Here is a 24,566-nt window from a genome sequence, read left to right as displayed (position 1 = left end):
TTCAGCATCTGCAGATTTCCTCGTGTTTGCCTATACTTACACTGCCTGTGCTACATTGTACTGCTGCAGATCCAAGTCCTCATGATGGCCCCTCCAGTCTGCTGACCCAGGTTGCCATGAGCAACATACCAAGATACTGACGGAGCTCAGCAGGTCAAGCAGCATCTATAGAGTGAAATTAAACAGTCCACGTTTAGGGTCGAAACCCTTCGTCAGCCTCCTGTACATCAGTGAAACTCCACGCAGATTAAGGGAACATTTGGCTGAGCACCTTTGCTCCACCAGGCGAGGGGACGCTGTGGACCCATGTCAGGTTTAATATCACTAGCATATGTTGTGAAATATGTTGTTTTGTGGAAGTAGTACATTGCAGTAGATAATAAAACAACTATGAATAAAATTATGTATATAAAGATTAAATACATTGTGCAAAAAGAGAGCAAAAAAAAGGGAAAAAGTGAGGTAGTGTACTTGGGTTCATTGCCCATTCAGAAATCTGATGGCGGTGGGGAAGAAGTTGTTCTGAAATGTGGAGTGTGTGGTTTTAGACTTTTGTGCCTCCCCCTTGATGGTAACAATGAGAAGAGGGCATGCCCTGAATGATGGGGGCCCTAAATGACAGATGCTGCCTTTTGAAGGCCCTTGCAATGAGCCTTCCATCCCAGCAAGAGGATGCTTCAGACCCACATCCTCCCATCCCTTTGCAATGAGTCCTCTATTCTGTCAAGGTGAGGCAGTGGACGCAGATCCTCCCAGACCCTGCACTTATAGCTACTGCCAAGAAGAAGCAAAACTCAGGTTGGGCGTTATATTCCATCTGGGTAACCTCCAATCTAATGGCATGAATGTCAATTTTGGTAACTGTCCCCGTCTTTTTTTTTCTGTTTTCCCCCATTCTGGTCCCCTCACCAGTTCTCTCTCCCTCTGGTGCCCCTGCTTCCCTTTCTTTAAATGTCCATTGCCCTCTCTTATTATATTAGATGGCGCTGCGATTCAGATCGTCCTCGCCCTGCACTTACTCATCCATTTCTGCATGGTGGCGCCGGGGATCCAAGTCCACGCTGACCTTGCAATGATCCCTCCCGCCCTGCCAGGGGGCGCTGCCGCTCGAATTTCCCGCCCTCCCTCCCTGGGACGCCTTGTTTTTGCACAGCGCTGGTTGCAGGAGGCGGGATTTATAGTCGCCCTCAGGGGTGGGTGCGGGAGGTTGTTTTATTTACCACCACACTATCTCCTGTCCGTCGCTTGTATGGCGCCCGGCAGGCTGTGGCGAAAGGTGGCCTATGCCGCCGTGGGTTCGGTGGTTGGCCTGTCCGCTTTCTTCTGCTGGAGCATCGCCTTCAGGCAGCCGGCTACCGCCGCCTTCGGGGGCTTGTCAGGTGAGGGAATATGCTGCCGCCTGCGCCCATTGCTCCACTGCAGCCGGTTAGAGAGGGTGCGGGTATAGGGCACGGCGCAGCGATGCAGCAGACCATCAGCCGGTGTCATTTCGCCGGATGTAGCGTCAGTGATGCGCGAAAGGCAGCAGTGCAGCCGGGGCTCTCCGGAGGATCCATGCATTCCGCGGCGGTGGAGCGGAATACAGCGATGCATGGAGTAATCGAATGCAACACTGACGTGCAGTGGCATTTCCGGATGCGCGCCGCAATACCAGTGATGTTACCGTGGCACTAATGTAATCGTGTCTTTACGGGGACCCATACACACCATGTGGGGCAGAGTACTGCGATTCCTGGGGTTACGGAATGCAGTGTGGTGGTGTACAATGTTATATACTCATGGGCACCAGTGCAACGTTGGTGATGCACCAGGCAGCAGTAATACATCCAGGGGCCTAGCACACCATCGTGGGTCCAGGCACAGGGCTGCAGGGTGTGATCAAGTACAATACTGACATATGGGACATTGACACCAGATTCCCTGTGATGCACGAATGGCACCAGCGCAGTGCAGGTTGTCTCCATAGTGAAGCGGAGCGGCACACATGGGAAACAGAGTTGCAGTGGTGTACACAGATGCGCTAGAACATACAACAGTACTTTGTGTACAAAAATAACTTGTCTCTGATACAGTGGTATTCCCTTATACTTTCATCCAATCACTTTAAAATTATGCCCTCTTGTATTAGCTACTTCCACCCTGAGAAAAAGTTTCTGGCTATCCACTCCATCTTTGCCTCTTAGCATCTTGTACATCTCTATCGAGTCAACTCTCATTCTCCTTCTCTCCAAAGAGAAAATCCCTAGTTCACTCAACCTGTCCTTGTAGGACATGATCTATAATACAAGCAGCATCCTGGTAAATCAATCTCTAAATTGATTCTAAAGCTTCCACATCCTTCCTGTAATGAGGTGACCAGAAATGAACAAAATACTCTGTTGACTCACCAGAGTCTTATAGAGCTGTAACATTACCTAATGGCTCTTGAACTCAGTCACACTCTTTCAGGTTGAATTCCATCTGTGACTTCTCACCCCAGCTATGCATCCTGTCAGTGTCCTGTACTAACCTATGATAACCTTCAACACCATCAACCTTTGTGTCATCTGAAAACTTACAAACCCACACTTTCACTTCCTCATCCAAGTCATTTATAAAAATCACAAAGATCAGGGATCCCAGAACAGATCCCTGTGGAACACCACTGGTCACCAGCCTCCAGGCATAATACACCCCATCTATAAATATCCTCTGCCTTCTATGGGCAAACCATTTCTGAATCCACACGGACAAGTTTCCCTGGATCCTATGCCTTCTGACTTTCTGAATGAGCCTGCCATGGGGAACCTTATCAAATGCCTTTCTAAAAACCATTCTTCACCACATCCACTATTCCTCCTTCATCAATTTTTTTGTCATTTCCTCGAAAAAGTCAGAGTCGGGAGGCATGACCTGTCCCTCACAAAGCCATGCTGACTATCCCTAACCAGACTATCTTCCTCCAAATGCTTGTAAATCCTGTCTCTAAGAATCTGCTTTAATAGTTTGCCCACCACTGGTGTAAGACTCACCAGTCTGTAATTCCTAGATTCAAAAACATAATATTTGCCACCCTTCAATCAAGTGGTACTACTGTGGCAAGTGATGATACAAAGATCATCACCAAAGGTGCAGCAATCCCTTCCTGTAGAGTAACCTGGGATATATCTGGCCCTGGGGACTTACCTATCCTGATATTTTTCAAAAGTACCAGCACATCCTTTTTAATATCAACATGTTCCAGCATATCAGCCTGCTTTACACTGTCCTGACAAAAGTCAAGGTCCCTTTCACTGGTGAATACTGAAGCAAAATATTTAGTAAGGACTTCCCTGACCATCTCTGACTCCAGGCAAACATTTCTTCTTCTATCCCTGATCAGCCCTACCCTCACTCTGGTCATCCTTCTGTTCTTCACATACGTGTAGAATGCCTTAGGGTTTTCCTTAATCCTACTCGCCAAGGCCTTCTCATGTCACCTTCCAGCTTTCCTAAGTCTCTTCTTCTGCTCCCTCCTGGCTACCATGTAACTCTCTAGAGTCCTGTCTGATCCTTTCTTCCTCTTGACTAGATGTTCCACATCTCTTGTCAACCATGGTTCCTTCACCCTAACATCTTTTCACTACCTCAAAGGGACAAACCCATCCAGAAAACAATGCAAATGTTCCCTAAACAACCTCTACATTTCCTTGTGTGTTTCGTTGAGTACATTTGTTCCAAATTTACACTCCCAAGTTCCTGCTCAATAGCATCATAATTCCCCCCACCCCAATTAAATACTTTCTCATACCATCTGCTACTACAGTATCTCCCTCTCCTATACGAAGGTCAGGAACTTGTGGTTATCCACTGACAGATCTGACACCTGAACAGCTTCATTGCCTAGTACGAGATCCAGAATGCCCTCTCTTATTGTTGGTCTTTATACATTGAGTCAGGAATGCTCCCTGAACACACCTAACAAATTCTGCCCCCTCTAAACCTTTACCACTCAGGAGGTGCCCAATCAATATTGGGGACCAACCCTGTTATTTTTGCACCTTTCCAAAGTCTACTTCTGGATCTGTTCCTCAGTGTCTCTTGCTGCTTTTGGAGAGTCTATGGTTTACTCCCAACAGCGTGATTGTTCCCATCCTGTTCCTGAGTTATGCCCACACTGACTCAGTAGACAAATCTCTCTACAAATCTGCTGCAAGTTCTCCTTGAGGGGCACCAACGCAGTCCCGGACGCTCCACTCCTGTGAGCAACAATACACTCCAATACACAAAGGACATATGCGATTGAATGCTGCAGTGAGACAGGATCACTCAAAGGTTGGCTGTGTCAGCAAAGGGCACGGAGTGGGAGTAGATAAAACCAGTCAGCTCTGTTCTGGTGTTTAATTCCAGCCCATTTAGTACCGTTCACATCTCCCTATCCCTGGGTCAGACCCACACCGGGAGCACTGTGCACAGTTCCCATCTCCCTTTCCCTGGGTCAAATCCACCCCGGGAGCAACGTGCATAGTTGCCATCTCCCTATCCCTGGGTCATACCCACACTGGGAGCACCGTGCACAGTTCCTGTCTCCCTATCCCTGGGTCAGACCCACACCTGGGGCACGGTGCACAGTTCCCATCTGCCTATGACCCACACCGGGAGCACTGTGCACAGTTCCCATCTCCCTATCCCTGGGTCAGACCCACACTGGGAGCACCGTGCACAGTTCCCATCTCCCTGTCCCTGGATCAGACCCACACCGGGAGCACCGTGCACAGTTCCCGTCTCCCTATCCCTGGATCAGACCCACACCGGGAGCACCGTGCACAGTTCCTGTCTCCCTGTCCCTGGATCAGACCCACACCGGGAGCACCGTGCACAGTTCCCGTCTCCCTATCCCTGGGTCAGACCCACACCGGGAGCACCGTGCACAGTTCCCATCTCCCTATCCCTGGGTCAGACCCACACCGGGAGCACCGTGCACAGTTCCCGTCTCCCTATCCCTGGATCAGACCCACATTGGAAGCACCGTGCACAGTTCCCGTCTCCCTGTCCCTGGATCAGACCCACACCGGGAGCACCGTGCACAGTTCCCGTCTCCCTGTCCCTGGGTCAGACCCACACTGGGAGCACTGTGCAGAGTTCCTGTCTCCTTATCTCTGGGTCAGACTCAATCTTAAAAGTTACCACACTACAATGTATGTGACTGCATTGGAGTGGGCCCCGAGTAGATTCACCAGGGTGTTGTGAGGAGAGACTGGATGTGCTCTTTGATTCCACCACCTCCTCTAGCAATCCATTCTACATATCACCTTCCTCTGTATGGAGAAACTCATCCCTCTGGTCCCCTTTAATGACTCGTTGTAACTCAGACCCCCAAGTCGAGACAACATCCTGGTAAATCTTTTCCACAATCTTTTTAGTTGAGTGACACCTTTCCTATGACAGGGTGACTCAAACTGTACACAATACTCCAAGTGTGGCCTCACTTGTAACTGACTTGCCTAACTGCAACACAACTCCTCGTGTACTCAGTGCCCTGACGGATGAAGTCCAGCAAGTCACACACCTTCTGCAGCACTCTGTCTGCCTGGGATGCTGCTTTCAGTGAATGATGCACTTGTATTCCAAGACCCCTCTGTACCATGACACTGCCATTCACTGTATAATCCCTACCCTGGTTTGCTCTCTCATTTATCTGGATTGAAATCCATTTGCCAATCCTCAGCCCACATTTCCAGCCGATCAGTATCCCCCTTTCACATTTACTATAACTTTTTTTCATTAGAGCAATCCCACAAATATCTAACCTGTGCAACCTCTCCTGTACGTCAGGATCCTAAGTCTAGAGGACATCCTGGTAAACCTTTGCTGCATTCTTTTTAGTATAATAACGTCTTTCCAACAGCATGGTGGCCAAAACTGTCTACTCTTCGTGCCACAGCTACAGATTAAGTGAAGTGCCGGCAGACCATAACATGTAAGGGCCACAAGGGGGCAGATGGTGAGGCCAAGAATCCAGCAAGTTTATTGTACCAGGGAAACATTCAATAGTCCTTGAGCCTGGTGTTAAATGCTTTCTAACTTTTGTATCTTCTGCCCGATGGGAGAAGAGAGAATGTCGGGGTGGGTGGGGTCTTTGATTATTCTGGCTGCTTCACTGAGCAGTGAGAAGTGTAGACAGATTCCATGGAGGGGAGGCTGGTTTCTGTGATGTGCTGAGCTGTGTCCACAACTCTCTGCGGTTTCTTGTGGTTAAAGGCAGAGCAATTGCTGTACCAAGCTGTGATCCGGACAGGATGGTTTCCGTGGTGCATCGATAAAAATTGGTGAGGGTTGCTGTTTAGGGAATGATGCACTTTGGTAGAAGGAATAAAGGTGTAGATTATTTTCTTGATTGGTGAGGAGCTCAGAGTTATGGGGCGACAGCAAGAGATTGAGAAGACGGTAAGGCATTGGGTGAGTTGAAGGCAGAGACAGAGGGGTTTGTGCTCAGTGAAGTGGGAGGAATGGGGTTGAGGGAAGCCAGTAGCAATTGAGCAGGGAGTCGGATGGGTGTATTCTGCCCCTGTATCTTCTCCACTGTTTGCCTCATCACATCTTGGGTCTTTCTCTGCCCTCCAACCCCCCCCCCCCACCCCAACCCCCTCAGGAGTTCTGGCCATCTGGAGCTTGGTCACACACGTGATGTACGCCCAGGACATGTGGAGGACCTGGCTGAAAGGTCTGACAGGCTTCCTAGCCGTGGGCGTGTTCTTCGGACTGCTGGCCCTGGCAGGATTCATCGCCTTCCTGTCGCTGGCAATCTGTCGGAAGGAGAGTGAGTAGTTGGAGGAGGGAGGGAGGATATTACGAAGGTGAGAGTGTGTGAGGGCGAGGAAGTGCGAGGGAGGGAGCATGCATGAGAGCAAGGGAGGGGTGAGAAGGTGTGTAGGTGTATCTGGGTTGTGGGAGGGTGTGGTTTGGGTTGATGGATTGATGATTGTGTATTGAGACATTCCCCCTCTCTCCCCCTCCTTCCCTCCTTACCCATCGTCCCCAGGTATCCTGGATCCCTGCAGTCACTACCTGACCTGTGTGTGGTGTGTGATGACCCTGAAGTGGGCGTCAATCCTCTCCTTCTACGCCCACCGATACAGCCGAGAGTTCGCCGACATCCGCATCCTCAGTGACTTCTGAGCCCCATCCCCCGTGGGATCTTTTTGTTGTCTGGATCGTTTGGAGGGGTGGGGGACATGTTTAGCCTCTGTCTGTGTTGGGACGATGAGGGTTGTTGTCCACTGTGAGGAGGGGTACACTACCCTCCTTTCTTTTCCTTCTCACACCCACCACTCCTCATTCCATCTCTCGCTCTCTATCCTTTCCTTTTCCCTCATTTTCTTCCTCTACTTTTGTATCTCTCACCCCCTTTCTCAATCCTGTGCTCTCCCTCCCTTTCATTATTTCCTTCTTGATCAGACCAGTCTCTTCCTCGATTCAGTGTGTATCTCTCTTTCTTCATGTTTCTCTCTTCCTCTTCACCCATCTCTCTCTCTCCCCGTTCCCTCCTCCTCTCTTTTCTCACTTTATATCGCTCATTCTCTCCAGCCCCTCTCCTCTCCATCCCTTTTTCTCTTTATCACATCTCCATTACCTCCCCAACACCCGGTGATTTCCATCGTCCCCATTAACCTCCCCAACACCCGGTGATTTCCATCGTCCCCATTCAGTCTTCCCAACACCCGGTGATTTTCAGTGTCCCCCTTAACCTCCCCAACTCCCGGTGATTTCCAACGTCCCCATTCAGTCTCCCCAACACCCGGTGATTTTCAGTGTCCCCATTAACCTCCCCAACACCCGGTGATTTCCAACGTCCCCATTCAGTCTCCCCCTTAACCTCCCCGACACCCGGTGATTTCCATCGTCCCCATTAACCTCCCCAACTCCCGGTGATTTCCAACGTCCCCATTCAGTCTCCCCAACACCCGGTGATTTTCAGTGTCCCCCTTAACCTCCCCGACACCCGGTGATTTCCATCGTCCCCATTAACCTCCCCAACTCCCGGTGATTTCCAAAGTCCCCACTCAGTCTCCCCAACACCCGGTGATTTTCAGTGTCCCCCTTAACCTCCCCGACACCCGGTGATTTCCATCGTCCCCATTAACCTCCCCAACACCCGGTGATTTCCATCGTCCCCATTAACCTCCCCAACTCCCGGTGATTTCCAAAGTCCCCATTCAGTCTCCCCAACACCCGGTGATTTTCAGTGTCCCCCTTAACCTCCCCGACACCGGTGATTTCCATCGTCCCCATTAACCTCCCCAACACCCGGTGATTTCCATCGTCCCCATTAACCTCCCCAACTCCCGGTGATTTCCAACGTCCCCATTCAGTCTCCCCAACTCCCGGTGATTTTCAGTGTCCCCCTTAACCTCCCCGACACCCGGTGATTTCCAACGTCCCCCTTAACCTCCCCAACACCCGGTGATTTCCAACGTCCCCATTCAGTCTCCCCCTTAACCTCCCCAACACCCGGTGATTTCCAACGTCCCCATTAACCTCCCCAACACCCGGTGATTTCCAACGTCCCCATTCAGTCTCCCCATTAACCTCCCCAACACCTGGTGATTTCCAACGTCCCCATTAACCTCCCCAACACCCGGTGATTTCCAGCATCCCCATTCAATCTCCCCATTAACCACCCCAACACCCGGTGATTTCCAACGTCCCCATTCAGTCTCCCCATTAACCTCCCCAACACCCGATGATTTCCAACGTCCTCCTTAACCTCCCCAACACCCGTGTCTCTGTCTCTGTCTCTCTCTCTCTCTCATATATGTGTGTTTGTATCTGCACATTTCCTCATTATCTCTGTCTGTCCATCTTTCTCTATTTTTCTCTCTCTCTCTTTGTTTCTCTCATGTTTCCAAAAGGTATCTACTGTGAAAGAGAGGGAGAGGCAGTTATGGAATGAGGGACAGGGTGAGCAAGGGCAGGATGCAGTGAGGAAGGAGAGGGAAGAGAAATGGAGAGAGAGGAGAAAAAGAGAGGAGAGATGGAGAAAATGGAGAAATTGACAGAGAGCTGGAAGGGGTCGGCATAGAGAGAGAGAGAGAGAATAAGAAATTCCTTGGTTATTGCAATGTATGTTACTCTAGACTTCCAGTATATGCAAAATTTCTTGTTTACATCTAACCAACATGATTTTCCACAAATACAACTAACTGAACGCATATCGTTCTATGTAATTGGCTATATATATTACCATAATACCTGTTCTATTCAGAATGCAACAATGTTTCTGCAGACTTAATATAAAATGTAAATAGGGTTTACCTGTGCCCAGTGCATTATTTAATTAAAATTTCATATGTTATTCATTGGGTTTGGTAAAGAGAGAGCAAGTTAATGTGTAGTGGTTTGAGTTTTATTTCTTCTTGTGGAACATCCGTTCAGTTATGCAATTAGTAACTTGAAAATGTTCTCAAATTTCTGATTCCCATTTGTCACATTTGGTGTTGTGAGTTCCAACGACTTGATTGTGTCAATTTATAAGGGTACACATGGAAGAATTTTGTGGAGTTGGGAATTAGAGATCAGACTGAAATCTAAACCTCCACTCCGCATTCAAAGGCTAGCGCCATGGATGTGGAACATCTGTCATCAGATATTATACTAGTGTGGGTGGCGGGGGGGGGCATTGCTGGTGGTCCCCCAGGTTCAGCAATTTGTCTGTGGGTTGCAGAGTCAGAGTTCCATGTGGGCAGGAAGAATGAGGTCTGATAATCCCCTCTGTTCGCGAATCGCTGAGACCAGAGTTTGAGGCCAAGTGTTTGGGGTCACATCATTGGTGAGTCCAGAGATCGAGGCCTTCGAATAGGTGATCTTGCAGTTGATACTGAGGATTGAGGCATCAGGGCCGCATCAGAAGTTTGGACATCGAGCCTGATTCTGCGAATCTCTGCGAGTCCGCTGCAGAATGAGTCTGTCTCTCCTGGGATTGGAGGACTGTATGTGCGTGGAAGGAATGGGGCTTGTTCTGTTCTCTCAGGCATTGTGGGCATGCTGTATTGGCACCACGATGCGCGGTGACACTTGCGGGCAGCTGCAGTTGGTTGTTAACAGAAATGACGCATTTCACTGTATGTTTCAATGTACACGTGATAAATAAATTTGAATCTTCAATCTGGATTATTAGTCTGGCATTTTTTAAGGTTTATCAGGATCAAAATCACTCTTGTTGCCAGTATGTGAAACATACCAAAATTGATTGTGGTTCGATGCCAAGTGTAAAACACAGGACAATACCATAACAGACAACACAATAACAAACAACAATTTACAAGACAGTAGTGCAAACAGTCATGAGCAATCAACAATTAGCAGAACGGTCACATGAGCAAATTTAAATACATGTGAACGTGTGAACAGACTAAACAACCATTTAAGGGACAGTGAGGGTATCACACCTCAGTGAGTTTTGCTGCATTTATATATGCATTTCAACCAATCAAGTTTTTGGTCCAAAGCATTCCCTCCTTTCTTCCCCCGTTTGCAGTAGAAGTTAGCCAGCAATGGCTCCATGTGCCTAAGTGAGCCAAATATGTGAATGGCAGCAGACCATTAATCATAAACTGGAAGAACAGAGGTGAGGAGCAATTTCTTTAACCAGAGGGTGGTGAACCTGTGGAATTCATTGCCACATGTTGCTGTAGCAGCCAGGTCATTGGGTTAAGCCGGAGGTTGATAAGTTCTCGGTTAGTCAGTGTGCAAAATGTTTTAAAATCCTGGTTTGACATTTGTACCTGGGAGAGATGACAGAAATATGAACAGTACTCCTGGTGTGGGTCTGACCCAAGAACAGGAAAATGGGAACCATGCACAGTTCTTCTTCTGATGCCGGGAATGTGTGATATGATGGTGTGGAGGGAGCTTCACTCTGTGTCTGACCCCAGGACCGTGTGATGAGATGGTGTGGAGAGAAATCCACTCTGTGTCTGACCCTGGGTGTGTGTGATGGGACAGTGTGGATGGAGATTCACTCTGTGTCTGACCCTGGGAGTGTGTGATGGGACAGTGTGGAGGGAGATTTACTCTGTGTCTGACCCCGGGTGTGTATGATGGGACAGTGTGGAGGGAGATTCACTCTGTGTCTGACCCTGGGAGTGTGTGATGGGACAGTGTGGAGGGAGATTTACTCTGTGTCTGACTCCGGGAGTGTGTGATGGGACGGTGTGGAGGTGTGGAGGGAGATTCACTCTTGTGTCTGACCCCGGGAGTGTGTGATGGGACAGTGTGGAGGGAGATTCACTCTGTGTCTGACCCCGGGTGTGTGTGATGGGACAGTGTAGAGGGAGATTCACTCTGTGTCTGACCCTGGGAGTGTGTGATGGGACGGTGTGGAGGGAGATTCACTCTGTGTCTGACCCTGGGAGTGTGTGATGGGACAGTGTGGAGGGAGATTCACTCTGTGTCTGACCCTGGGAGTGTGTGATGGGACAGTGTACAGGGAGATTCACTCTGTGTCTGATCCTGGGAGTCTGTGATGGGACAGTGTGGAGGGAGATTCACTCTGTGTCTGACCCTGGGAGTGTGTGATGGGAGAGCGTGGAGGGAGCTTCCCCAGCTCATTAATAGTGGAGCCACAATCTCTTTTGGATGTGGGAAGCCAATGAACTCATCATCCAGGATATGGTCCAAATCTTTTAATACTGTCAAAGAGCAGGTAAAAAAAAGAGAGCTATAAATATCAGTTCTGACTAACAAAGGTAGCTGTTCTGTGGTCCACTGATGGTCAAGTGGACTTTTCCACAAGTGAAGATCTGTGCTCCATCCTGCAGATTTCTCAGTTTTCCCTGAAGAACGTGTTGTAGGAATTCCCTGGAGTGTTGGGAATTCCCGCTTTCCCAGATCCAGCTTAATGGGGCTTGCAGGAGTGAGAGGTGATCTTGGTAGATACATCAGGTTCTGAGGAGGTTGGTGATAAGATTTCCCCTGGTGGGGGGGATGGGGAGAATGCAGAATGGTGTGAACTGGACAGGACAGGAGAGAAGGAATATGATTTCAGATGAAGATATGGAGAAGGCCACAGGATCCCTCAGAATTTTCTCCCCCCCACAAATATTCCCTGCAAGATCCCTTTTCTGTCTCCTGAAATCCCAGCCCCACTCCACCACACTTGGTGGAGCCCGAAGTCAGGCCAGTGTCTGGTGCTCCATGGGTTCATGTCTGGAGATGGGGAGGGTGGGAGGGAAAAGGGAGAGAGAGGCATTAATGTCCAGTAGAATTGGTGAACAAGGCACCAGGGCAAGGATCAACACCTTACCCGAACTCAATGCCCTCCCACAGGTCCTGTCTCTCCCCTCTCCATCTCTCACCCCCTCCATTCTGTAATCTTCTCTTGCTGATCCCTCCGTTCTTTTCCTCTATTCCTCCCACGGCTTTCTTTCTCTCTTTACCTTTCTGTACACCCCTCTGCTATTCCTTTCCCTCCACAACCCTTCCCTCCTCTACTCCTCTCCCACCCCACTCCCTCCACAGACTCCCTATCCCCTCTATCATTACCCCCCCCCCCCCAGACTCACCCCTCAGGCCGACTGAGAGCGAGGCCAGGGCCAGCACTGTCTTGCTCTCCTCCGTTTCCCTGCCCAGGATATGACCCTGGCACAGGGGGAACATGTGGGACAGGCGCTGGGTGCACTTCCAGTACGGACCTGTGGGCCAGAGCAGAAAGTAAGTGGGGAGGGTGTAGGATGGGGATAAGGACATACTACCCCTTTACATGGGGCCCTTCCCTCAAACCCACCCCTTTGAGTCTCACCCTCATCCCCAACACCAACATATTCCCCTGCCCCCTTCCCACACTCCCCCCTCACCATCCCCAGCTCCCCCCTTTCTCCACCCCTCTACCTTTTCTGCTTTCACTCCTCTTCTCACCATGTCTCTCCCCCTCCCTTCTCCAATCTTCCCCCTCCCCTATACTTACCCTCCCTCTCCCACCCCCCCTTCCCCCCGCGCACCCACAGACACTCACCCTGAGCCTGTAGCACTCTCTCCAGGGAGGCCACACCGTTCCAGTTGGGCTTCTGGTGGAGGAGATGTTCGGGGAGGGGGTCCATCTAGGGAAGGACAGACAGGTTTTCAGGGGAATGGCGAGGACAGTTGTCCCTCCATCCCAGGCTTCCTGCCTCCCAACTCTCTCCACCACATCTCTCCCTGACTTTACGATACAGGAGCTGAATTAGGCCATTTGTACCATTGAGTATGCTCCCCCATGGCTGATTTTTTTTTTCTTTGAACCATTTCCCCGTAACCCTTAACAGTCTTACTGATCAGAAACCCATCCATCTCTGCCTTCAATACACCCACCGATGTAGCCTTCACCACCCCCTGAGGCAACGAATCCCACAATTTCACCACCTTCTTGCTGAAGAAATTCCTCCTTATCCCAGATCTAAAGGGTTGTGCCTTAATTCTATGGGACACCCCTTTGGAATGACCTCAGAACCTGGACTCTGCCACTGATGGAGATGTCCTCCCCATGTCTGCTCTCTCCAGGCCTTTCAGTATCTGGGAGGTTTAGATGAGATTCACCTTTCCCTCATCCTTCTGAGCTCCATCGAGTACAGACCCAGAGGCATCAAACGTTTTTCACACGTTAACCCTCTCTTTCCTGGATAATTATTGTAAACCTCCTTCGGACAGTCTCCAGGCACAATGCATCTTATAGTCTTGGCGGGACCATATTTCTGGATGACACCCCATCATGGTACAGCTGACACTAGTAAACCAATACTGCTGGCACCATCTCACCCACCAGCTACCTGAAAACTGCTTTCAGTACACCACAGAATAATACAACATGAATACAGGCCCTTTGGCCTAACCACCCAATGATAATCACTGTGCCCTCCCAGCTAATCCCAATTTCCTGTGTCCAATCCCCTCCCCTTGTACCTGTCCAAGTGCTTCTTAAATGATATTATTGTACCCCTGCCTCAACCACTTCATCTGGCAGCTTGTTCCATACGCTCACCACCCTCTGTGTGAAGAAGTTGCCCCTTGGGTTCCTTTTAAATCTATCCCCTTTCATGTTAAACCTATGGCCCCTAGTTTTTGTACTCCTCTACCCTGGGGAGAAAACTTATCATCCACTTTGTCCATACCTCTCATAATTATCAACATATCTATAAGGTCATCTTTCATTTACCTCTAGGAACAAAGACCTAGACTGGACAACCTCTCCCTATAACTCAGGCCCTGTAGACCTGCCAATATCCCCAATAGATCTCTGCACGCTTTCCAGCTTAACTGTGTCTTTCCTATAACAGGAAAACAGCAGTTGATAGCTCTCATCCTGTCTTAGTTGGAGGTTAGATGAATGGGAGGGGGTCTCTTTGAAACCTTTTGAATATTGAAGGGACTAGATAGAGTGGATGTTGAGAGGATGTTTCCTATAGTGAGGGAATCTCGGATCAGAGGGCACAACTTCAGAATACAAGGATGTCCCTTGAGAACAGGGATGAGGAGGAATTTCTTCAGCCAGAAAGTGGTCAATCTGTAGAAATTATTGCCACATTTGGCTGTAGAGACCACGTCATCGGGTATATTTATGGTGGAGGTTGATAGGTTCTTAATTAGTGAGGGCATCAAAAGGTTAGGGGATAAAGCACAAGAATGGGGTTGAGAAGGAAAATAAATCAGCCACAATCAAATGGCAGAACAGACTAAATGGGACAAGTGGCCTTAATTTGCTAATGTCTTATGGTCTTTTATGCCTCATCTTATCACACACCTTTAGGAAATCAAAGTATACAACTACTTCTGTCCAGATGTCTTAATAGTTCCTTCTTAATGATAGCTTCAAGCATTTTCCTAGCTACAGATGTTAAGCTAACTGGTCTACAGTAACCTGCCTTTTGCCTACATCCTTTTCAATATTTATCTGTTTCTATAAAACCTGTTCTCATTCTCCTCAGTCCGATGCGACTCAATATCCCTTCATAGGTTAACCCCCTCATCTCCGGAATCAACCTAGCCCACTGTTCACAGTACAAGTCCCACACTGGTTTGACTTTACAAAATGCATTCCCCCCCCCCCCCCCCGCCCCATGCTTGTGTGTGTTGAAAGCCATTACCCTCTCCTTGCCCCACTTTCCGAACAGGTCAAATTTCCCTCAACCACAACCCACCCCTGTTACCTCCTTGCCCAGCAAAGCAGACACACAGGCCTCGGCTGCATCACAGATGGCGGTGAGACTGTGACCACCCTCCAAAGCCATGACGATTTTTCCACCAGCAAGGGACATCAGCTGTCTTGTGAGGTAACCAAAACCTGGAAGGAGGGAGGGAGGAAACAGCATCAGTTCCCATCTCCATTTCCCTGGGTCAGACCCACACCGAGAGCACCATGCACAGTTCCCATCTCCCTATCCCTGGGTCAGACCCACACCGGGAGCACCGTGCACAGTTCCCATCTCCCTATCCCTGGGTCAGAGCCACACTGGGAGCACCGTGCACAGTTTCCATCTCCCTATCCCTGGGTCAGACCCACACCGGGAGCACCGTGTACAGTTCCCATCTCCCTATCCCTGGGTCAAACCCACACCTGGAGCACCGTGCACAGTTCCCGTCCCCCTATCCCTGGGTCAGACCAACACCGGGAGCACCGTGTACAGTTCCCATCTCCCTGTCCCTGGGTCAGACCCACACCGGGAGCACTGTCCCAACATCTGTTAATAGGGGCAGCTATCCCCTATTCCTGGGATTGGGTTTGGGATATGGGGGAACATAAACCTTACATTTGGCTGTCACACTGTATCCTCCAAGTTGAGGGGGATGTCCCTCAACAGCATCAAAACCCGAGGAGACTAGGACCATATCCGGATCAAATTCCTTGGCAATTGGCATCACCACTGTCCTGTAGAGTAACAGGGGACAGAAATAAGCAAAGCAGCTCCCATTCCCTCCCACTGTCCACACACCCAACAGGACAGACCCCTTTCTGTCTCAAAAGAATCCAGATCTAGGGGACAAAGTTTCAGAATAAAGAAGTGCCTATCTTGAGTATTTGAGTCACACTGCATGTTTTCAGCCCAACTGGTCCATGCTGACCAACTTGTACCATCCAAGCCAGTCCCATTTCCCCATGTTTGACCCATATCCCTCTAAATCTTTTCTATCCACGTACCTGTGCAAGTGCCTGTTAAATGTTGTTAGTGTCCCTGCCTCTGGCAGCTCGTTCCATATACAGACATTGAAGACATTGCCCCTCAGGTCCCTATTAAATCTTTCCCCTCTCACCTTAAACCTGTGACCTCTGGTTCTTGATTCACCAACCCTGGGAAAAAGACTGTGTACATTCACCCTACCTATGCCCCGTGATTTTATACGCCTCTACAAAGTTACCCTTCAGTCTCCTACGCTCCAAGGAATAAAGCCCCGACTTGCCCACCCCCCTCTCCATAACTCAGTCCCTGGACTCCAGGCAACATCCTTATAAATCTCCTCTGCACTCTTTCTAGCTTAATGACATTTTTTCTGTGGCAGGGCGACCAAATCTGACCACAATTCTCCCAGTGTGGCCCCACCAACTGCAACATAACATCCCAACTCAGTACTCTGTGCCCTGACTGATGAAAGCCAGCATGCCAAAAGCCTTCTTTACCACCCTGTCTATCTGCGATGCCACATAGTCAGCTGTGCATTTTGTACCCCCTCTGTTCTACAACACTCCCAGGGCCCTGCATTCACTGGGAAAGTCATTTGTTTTCCCAAAATTCAACACCTCACACTTTTCTGAATTAAACTCCATTTGCCATTCCTCTGCCCATTTACTCAGATGATTGAGGCCACCCCCCCCCCCGTAAACCCTGATGACCATATTCACTGTTTACAACACTCTTTTAGTGACGTCTACAACTTTCTAAACGTGCCTTGTGCATTCTCATCCAAAGCACTGGCGTAGGTTACAAACATTAAAGTTTGCATTACCGACTTCTGATCGAGAAACAACCTGCCAGTTCAAGTTCAAGTTTGATTGCCATTCAACCATACATGAATACAGCCAAATGAAACAACGTTCCTCCAGGGCCAAGTTGTAAAACACATTCTCAGCAGCACACTGCACATAGCACAAATAGCACGTACAGTTATGATTTGAGAAAAATGTACAGCCACAAAGAAAAAATATATACCCCAAGTGTCTTGAGTGTCCAGCTTGTTCTTCCACCGAGCGAACACCAGAGGGCAGCCCTAACCCAGAACAGATTCCTGTGCACCTACAGAGGCCTCTGCTCTCTCCCACACTACCTCAGTGTCTCCCCCTTGGGCAGCTGTAATAGACAACCGTGTGGCCTAGGCCAATTCAATGTAGCTCCTCTGCGGTCGGTCTCACCAATGAACCAGTGAATTGGACTTGTAGTGCTCTATATTACCAATGTCTAACAGAGTCTTGTGATAACAATAAAAAACATCCAGGACAATCACTCAGACCTTTTTTAGGCCCAAGCACCGTCCAACGGTACATAATGAGTCCACAGGTGACTACATAACAGCGGTATACAATAAGTCCAGCTTCGTTGCTATCGAGCAACATGCTGATGGGATAGTCCTGCAGTAATTGATGTCCTTAGTATCCAGCAGTGACTTGCAATTGTAAAAAAGACATACAAGACAAATAAATACATCCTTGATTGGACCCAGAGTGGCCACCGCATTGAGTGTGCTGCCATCTCCGATGGGAATTATCAAATATTCCCATTTAGGATAACTACACCTGAAATTCACAGTCACAGCCATTGGGACTTCAGTAAGCAGCGTCGATTTAAGACATTTAAACAACTTGATACTTAAAATCGACAGACCCCGGACAGCAGATGCAGGTCGTGAGTGCAAGCACAGAAAATGAGCTGGTCTACAGGTACAATTGAAATGCAGAGACTTTTAGACCCCCACTCTCGACTATCCTGCTGATGAATGTACAGTTTCTGGAAAATAAAACTGAAGACCTCTGAGCAAGAGCGCAGTACCAGAGGGACATCAGGGACTGCTGTGTACTTTGCTTCACGGAAACATGGCTCATACCTGCTATTTCGAACACAGTGCTGCAGCCCGATGGTTTCATCATTCTCCACAAAGACAGGACAGTTCAGTCCTTTAAAGGTAGAGAAGGTGGAGTATGCTTTATGATTAACTCATTGTGGTGCACAGACATGGTTCAGTCTCAGTGCTGCTCACCTGATCTGGAACATCTAGCGATCAAATATCATCCTAGTAGCGGTGTACATCCCATCTTGGCCGGCGTCAGTCAGGCACTGGAGGAGCTGAGCTCCATGATCGGCAGTCAAGAAACAACACACCCTGATGCCTTCCCTATCATTGCGGGGTATTTCAACCAAGCCTCCTTGAAGAAGTCTTTGAGCAGTACTTGAAGCTATGATGTTGTGGCCATTACAGAGATTTGGATGGCTCAGGGGCAGGAATGGCTACTTAGAGTGCCAGGCTTCAGATGTTTCAGAAAGGATAGGGAGGGAGGCAAAAGAGGTGGGGGCGTGGCACTGCTGATCGGAGATAGTGTCATGGCTGCAGAAAAGGAGGAAGTCATGGAGGGATTGTCAATGGAGTCTCTGTGGGTGGAAGTTAGGAACAGGAAGGGGTCAATAACTCTGCTGGGTGTATTTTATAGACCACCCAATAATAACAGCGACATCGAGCAGTAGATAGGGAGACAGATTCTGAAGAGACGCAATAATAATAGGGTTGTTGTGGTGGGAGATTTTAATTTCCCCAATTTTGATTGGCATCTCCCTAGAGCAAGGGGTTCAGATGGGGTGGAGTTTGTTAGGTGTGTTCAGGAAGGTTTCCTGACACAATATGTAGATAAGCCTACAAGAGGAGAGGCTGTACTTGATCTGGTATTGGGAAATGAACCTGGTCAGGTGTCAGGTCTCTCAGTGGGAGAGCATTTTGGAGATAGTGATCACAGTTCTATCTCCTTTACCATAGCATTGGAGAGGGATAGGAACGGGCAAGTTAGGAAAGTGTTTAATTGGAGTAAGGGGAAGTATGAAGCTATCAGTCAGGAACTTGGAAGCTTAAATTGGGAACAGATGTTCTGAGGGAAATGTACAGCAGAAATGTGGCAAATGTTCAGATGATATTTGTGTGGGGTTCTGCAAAGGTACATTCCAATGAGACAGGGAAAGGATAGTAGGGTACAGGAACCATAGTGTATAAAGTCTGCTGAACATCTAGTCAAGAAGAAAAGAAAAGCTTATGAAAGGTTAAAAAATGATAGAGAGCTAGAAAATTATAAGGCTAGCAGGAAGGAGCTTAAGAATTAAATTAGGAGAGACAGAAGGGGCCATTAAAAGGCCTTGGCGGACAGGATTAAAGAAAACCCCAAGGCATTTTACAAGTACGTGAAGAGCAAGAGAATAAGACGTGAGAGAATAGGACCAATCACGTGTGACAGTGGAAAAGTGTATATGGAACTGGAGGAGATAGCGGAGGTACTTAATGAATACTTTACTTCAGTGTCCACTACAGAAAAGGACCATGACGATTGTAGGGATGACTTACAGTGGACTGAAAAGCTTGAGCATGTAGACATTAAGAAAGAGGATGTGCTGGAGCTTTTAGAAAGCATCAAGTTGGATAAGTCACCAGGACCGGACGAGATGTACCCCAGGCTACTGTGGGAGGCGAGGGAGGAGATTGCTGAGCCTCTGGCAATGATCTTTACATCATCAATGGGGATGGGAGAGGTTCCAGAGGATTGGAGGGTTGCAGGTGTTGTTCCCTTATTCAAGAGAGGGAGTAGGGATAGCCCAGGAAATTATAGACCAGTGAGCCTTACTTCAGTGGTTGGTAAGTTGATGGAGAAGATCCTGAGAGACAGGATTTATGAACATTTGGAGAGGCATAATATGATTAGGAATAGTCAGCATGGCTTTGTCAAAGGCAAGTTGTGCCTAATGAGCCTGATTGAATTTTTTGAGGATGTGACGAAACACATTGAAGAAGGTAGAGCAGTAGATGTAGTGCATATGGATTTTAGCAAGGCATTTGATAAGATACCCCATGCAAGGCTTATTGAGAAAGTAAGGAGGCATGGGATCCAAGGGGACATTGCTTTGTGGATCCAGAACTGGCTTGCCCACAGAAGACAAAGAGTGGTTGTAGGCAGCTCATATTCTGCATGGAGATCGGTGACCAGTGGTGTACCTCAGAGATCTGTTCTGGGATCCCTTCTCTTCGTGATTTTTATAAATGATCTGGATGAGGAAGTGGACAGATGGGTTAGTAAGTTTGCTGATGACACAAAGGTTGGGGGTGTTGTGGTTAGTGTGGAGGGCTGTCAGAGGTTACAGCAGGACATTGATAGAATGCAAAACTGGGCTGAGAAGTGGTACATGGAGTTCAAACCAGTTAAGTGTGAGGTAGTTCATTTTGGTAGGTCAAATATGATGGCAGAATATAGTATTAATGGTAAGGCTCTTGGCAGTATGGAGGGTCAGAGGGATCATAGGACACTAAAAGCTGCTACGCAGGTTGACTGTGTGGTTAAGAAGGCATACAGTGCATTGGCCTTCATCAACCGAGGGATTGAGTTCAAGAGCCGAGGGGTAACGTTACAGCTGTATAGGACCCTAGTCAGATAACAATGTGCTCAGTTCTGGTCACTTCACTACAGGAAGGATGTGGAAACCATAGAAAGGGTGCAGAGGAGATTGACAAGGATATTGCCTGGATTGGGAAGCATGCCTTATGAGAATAGATTGAGTGAACTCGACCTTTTTTCCCTGGAGCGACAGAGGATGAGAGGTGACTTGATAGAGGTGTATAAGATGTTGAGAGGCATTGATCGTGTGGATAGTCAGAGGCTTTTTCCCAGGGCTGAAATGGCTAGCACGAGAGGGCACAGTTTTAAGGTGCTTGGAAGTAGGTACAGAGGAGATGTCAGGGGTAAGTTTTTTTATACTGAGAATGGTGTGTGTGTGGAATGGGCTGCCGGCGACTATGGTGGAGGCGGATACGACCGGGTCTTTTAAGAGACTCCTGGATAGGTACATGGAGCTTAGAAAAATAGAGGGCTATGAGTAACCCTAGGTAATTTCATGTTCAGCACAGCATTGTGGGATGAAGGGCCTGTATTGTGCTGTAGGTTTTCTATGTTTCTAAGTCTCTAAGTCTCTGAACAACTATAGAAGTTGTGGTAAGTCTAGGGTTAAAGACAACATACAGGTGGGTAGTCAAACCCAGACAAGGGAGACCTTTGAAGTGAGACCACCAGTGTCAACCTTGTTCATTGCAGACAGACAAGTGTGAATAGCTGTCACAGTGTGTAATCAACCTAGAAGAACATAACTTACAGTGTATTTCACAGTAGGGGGTGACAGAGAGAGACAAGACAGGAATAACGGAAGGATGTGAAATACACCCAACAAATAAAGGAACAATTGTCTTCTAACTTCAAATTGTCAGCTTGAAGTTTTGATTGACTTTTAACATTTCAAAATTCAAAGTAAATTTATTATCAAAGTACATATATGTCACCATATACAACCCTGAGATTCATTTTCTAGTGGGCATACTCAATAAAACCATAGAATAATAATTGTAACAGAATCAATGAAAGACCACCCAACTTGGGCATTCAACAGAAGACAACAAACTGTATAAATACAAAAAGAAAAAAAGTTATAATAATAAATAAACAAATATCGAGAACATCTCTATTGTGAATGGTGCTTGATCTTGTAAATAAGGAATTCAAACATATATGATTTACCAAATGGCTAATATCTGTAACTCATAAAAACAATTCTGTATAAAAATAGCAGTTTTCTGTCTTGGTTTCAGAACAGCTTGGGTGACAGGGACCATGCTGTTGTCCTTGTGCACAATTAAAATAAAAACATGTTTGAGTCATAAGAAGGTGTGTTGTGGGCCCGGTTATTTTAGTTATTATCGGTAACAACAATTACTTGGAGGTTCACCGAGACTAGCCCTTGACCTCGTTAAATTCAGCTCCGGTTGCTGATCAGTCCTAAATTCTAGGCTGCACCTATCTGAGCAAGTGACTGAGTCTGCTACTGGAACACAAATTTCCTCCTGTGCAGAGTAGTTAAGGTACGCCAACAAGTTAGTCACCGACAGGAAAGCTGCAGTGTTAAAAAAATGGTTGCCGTGGTCCAGGTTGGGACCTGCACCGAGTTGCTGTGGTCGAAGTCATGTCCCACACGAGGTTGCCATGGTCTGGGTTGTGTCCCGCACGAGACACAGGAAAACTTGGTAAGTGTGTGGTTGAAAAGAATTCTGAAATTGTGTGTGTGTGTGTCTCTGTGTGTATATATGTATATGAATGGTGGTGTGAAAGTCCCCTGTCCATGACCTCTGAAGCACTCCGCTAGCGTGTTTGTTTGTACCAGAAACATCAAGTCTACTTGAGAAGTATGTTGTATGTCTGGAAATGGACTGAGTGAGTGACTGCAGATGTGTTGTCAGAGAACGGAAAATATGAGAAGACTGTAGGGTGGCCTGTGATTGTTCAATGTAGATGTGAAATGCAAAAACGGTTAGATGAATCCCGTAAAAAAGCTGAGAAAGTGAGCAAAAGTTAAAGAAGGAAAAGACACTGAAAGAACAAAGTATGAAACTACCTCAGTGTTTGAAATGAAGCAATTCGCACCGGAGTCTGAGAATGAACTAGACACTGTACCCCTGCCTTCCCCAGGCACTGTTTCAACGAAGCCCACACCAAGTGATGCCTCTTGAATACCCAGTGAAGCTGGCAGCAGCCAGTGCCTTGCCACAGGTGGTGGTTCCCAATAGCACTACGGAGATGGGAGGTGGAGGGGGTGCGCGAATTGTTGATTTAAATGTACCTTGAACTGAGAACAATGACTTTAATGAATATGTAGATCGTGTGTGTAAATGTTTTCTACAGTATTTTTGCATTAGCTCTACAAGCAGGGACACCTGAGTTAATAAGTGTTATTATAAATAAACTGTAACATATAGTGAACATTACTTGAACCAAAGCCATGGAGGGTTGTAGTTAGCTGGCCTATGTACTGTAGTACTATAGATTACCATCTGCCTACTCTCTCTCTACATGCCACTGTGTGAGGCTCACAACGAAGTACGATGGAGGCTCAGTGTTTCTGGATTGTAGTGTTCCTCTTCTGGGAACCTGCCAGACTGGCTCGTGAAAGCATTAACGTGGCTTCAGCGCTGCCGGAGAAATTGGCTAATGATACAAAATTAGCGCTGATTGATACGAGCATATAATGTCTTATCAATGACATTACTGCTGAAATATTAGCAATCCACACTGTGCAACCACTCCCACTCCCACAAAAAAATGGACTAACACTAGACTTTCTGTTGTCTTGTGCCATTATTAGCCAGGAGTGTTGTGCATATGTCCCTGACATCAACATCCAGCTATCCCTGATGAAACTTGAGGTATTTCAGAGTCTCTGCACTATTGAAATTCAGTAAGATTTATGTTGTCCTCTCCAGGACAAAGAGGGAGGAAGGCATGTAGAAGCTGCAGAAAGACAAGGGTTGAAGTCATCATCCACATGAGAATGACTGCAGTGGTGTGTAGTCAAACCCCGACAAGGGAGACCTTTAAAGTAAGACTGCCAGAGCCAATCTTGTTTGCTGCAGGCAGATAGGTGAGAATAGCTGTGGCAATGTGTAATCAACCAAGAACATAGTTTCTCGTTACACAGTAGGGGGTGACAGAGAGAGACAAGACAGGAATAACGGAAGCAACACACATTAAAGTTGCTGGTGAACGCAGCAGGCCAGGCAGCATCTCCAGGAAGAGGTACAGTTGACGTTTCAGGCCGAGACCCTTCGTCAGGACGTCAGGAATAATGGAAGGATGTGCAATACACCCAACAAACGAAGGAACAATTGTCTTTACTAACTTCAAAATGTCATCAGTTGTCAGCGTGAAGTTTAGATTGGCTTTTAGCACCTCTTTTGTGAATGGCAATTGATCTTACAAGTAAGAAATTCAAACATGCACAATTTACCAAATGGTCAATATCTTTAACTGATAAACCGATCCTGGCTGCAGAACAGTTTGGGTGATCGGAGCTACGCTGTTCTTTTTGTGCATAAGTAAAATAAAATATGTTTTGAGTCGCAAGAGTGCATGTATTCTGGGCCCAGTTATTTTAGTTATTTTATTATCGGCGATGACTCAACTACTGCCAACATATCACTTGTGGAACCAGAGGAGCCAACACACTTGACCACTGTTATACCACCACCAAGAACGCTTACCATCCCATCCCAAACTCACACTTTGGAAAGTCCAATCACCTGGCTGTACTTCTCCTGGCTTATAGGCAGTGACTAAATACCACAACACCAGTGATGAGGACCAAGAAGGTATGGTCAAGGGAGGCAGAGGAGCACTCACAGGACTGCTTTGAGTCGGTGGACTAGACAATATTCAGGGATGCATCTTCGAGTGTGAATTAATTTGCCACAGTTATCACTGGCTTAATCAAGACCTGTGTGGATGAGTGTGTGCCTTTGAGAACTAAACACAAACCAAAAGTCATGAATGAACTAGGAGATTCATAATCTGCTGAGGGCTAGAT

The 24,566-nt window shown here is 47.6% G+C and overlaps 2 protein-coding genes across 9 annotated transcripts in view; one reads left to right on the top strand and one right to left on the bottom strand.

The window, feature by feature from the left end:
- The first annotated feature begins 1,134 nt into the window (after positions 1-1,134).
- Positions 1,135-10,128, top strand: LOC140191629 (heme transporter hrg1-A-like). The gene is made up of 3 exons (XM_072249205.1): positions 1,135-1,379; positions 6,611-6,778; positions 7,001-10,128. The coding sequence occupies exons 1-3, from the start codon at positions 1,250-1,252 to the stop codon at positions 7,135-7,137; spliced, it is 435 nt and encodes a 144-aa protein (XP_072105306.1). The 5' UTR covers positions 1,135-1,249; the 3' UTR covers positions 7,138-10,128.
- A 1,829-nt stretch (positions 10,129-11,957) lies between these two features.
- The window catches only part of LOC140191628 (histone deacetylase 4-like), a 112,494-nt gene continuing 99,885 nt past the window's right edge, over positions 11,958-24,566 (bottom strand). For all 8 annotated transcript variants that reach the window (XM_072249197.1, XM_072249202.1, XM_072249203.1 and 5 more), the window contains 5 exons: positions 15,738-15,856; positions 15,138-15,271; positions 12,971-13,055; positions 12,522-12,650; positions 11,958-12,166 (listed from right to left, as the gene is read on the bottom strand). In XM_072249197.1, coding sequence (XP_072105298.1) covers positions 12,132-12,166; positions 12,522-12,650; positions 12,971-13,055; positions 15,138-15,271; positions 15,738-15,856 — 502 coding nt within the window. In that variant the 3' untranslated portion in view covers positions 11,958-12,131. The remainder of the gene's footprint in view (positions 12,167-12,521; positions 12,651-12,970; positions 13,056-15,137; positions 15,272-15,737; positions 15,857-24,566) is intronic.

This window comes from Mobula birostris, chromosome X (genome assembly GCF_030028105.1).
Source record: "Mobula birostris isolate sMobBir1 chromosome X, sMobBir1.hap1, whole genome shotgun sequence".
NCBI lineage: Eukaryota > Metazoa > Chordata > Chondrichthyes > Myliobatiformes > Myliobatidae > Mobula > Mobula birostris.
Note: the sequence above shows the minus strand (reverse complement) of the source record. Positions and strands in the feature narration are given on the sequence as shown.

What these genes read in the sequence shown, in the direction of transcription:
- LOC140191629 (XM_072249205.1), top strand. Translation starts at nt 1,250, where the DNA reads ATGGCGCCCGGCAGGCTGTGGCGAAAGGTGGCCTATGCCGCCGTGGGT. An exon ending in CGCCTTCGGGGGCTTGTCAG is followed by an intron (nt 1,380 to 6,610) that starts GTGAGGGAATAT and finishes CAACCCCCTCAG; the next exon opens with GAGTTCTGGCCATCTGGAGC. An exon ending in GGCAATCTGTCGGAAGGAGA is followed by an intron (nt 6,779 to 7,000) that starts GTGAGTAGTTGG and finishes CATCGTCCCCAG; the next exon opens with GTATCCTGGATCCCTGCAGT.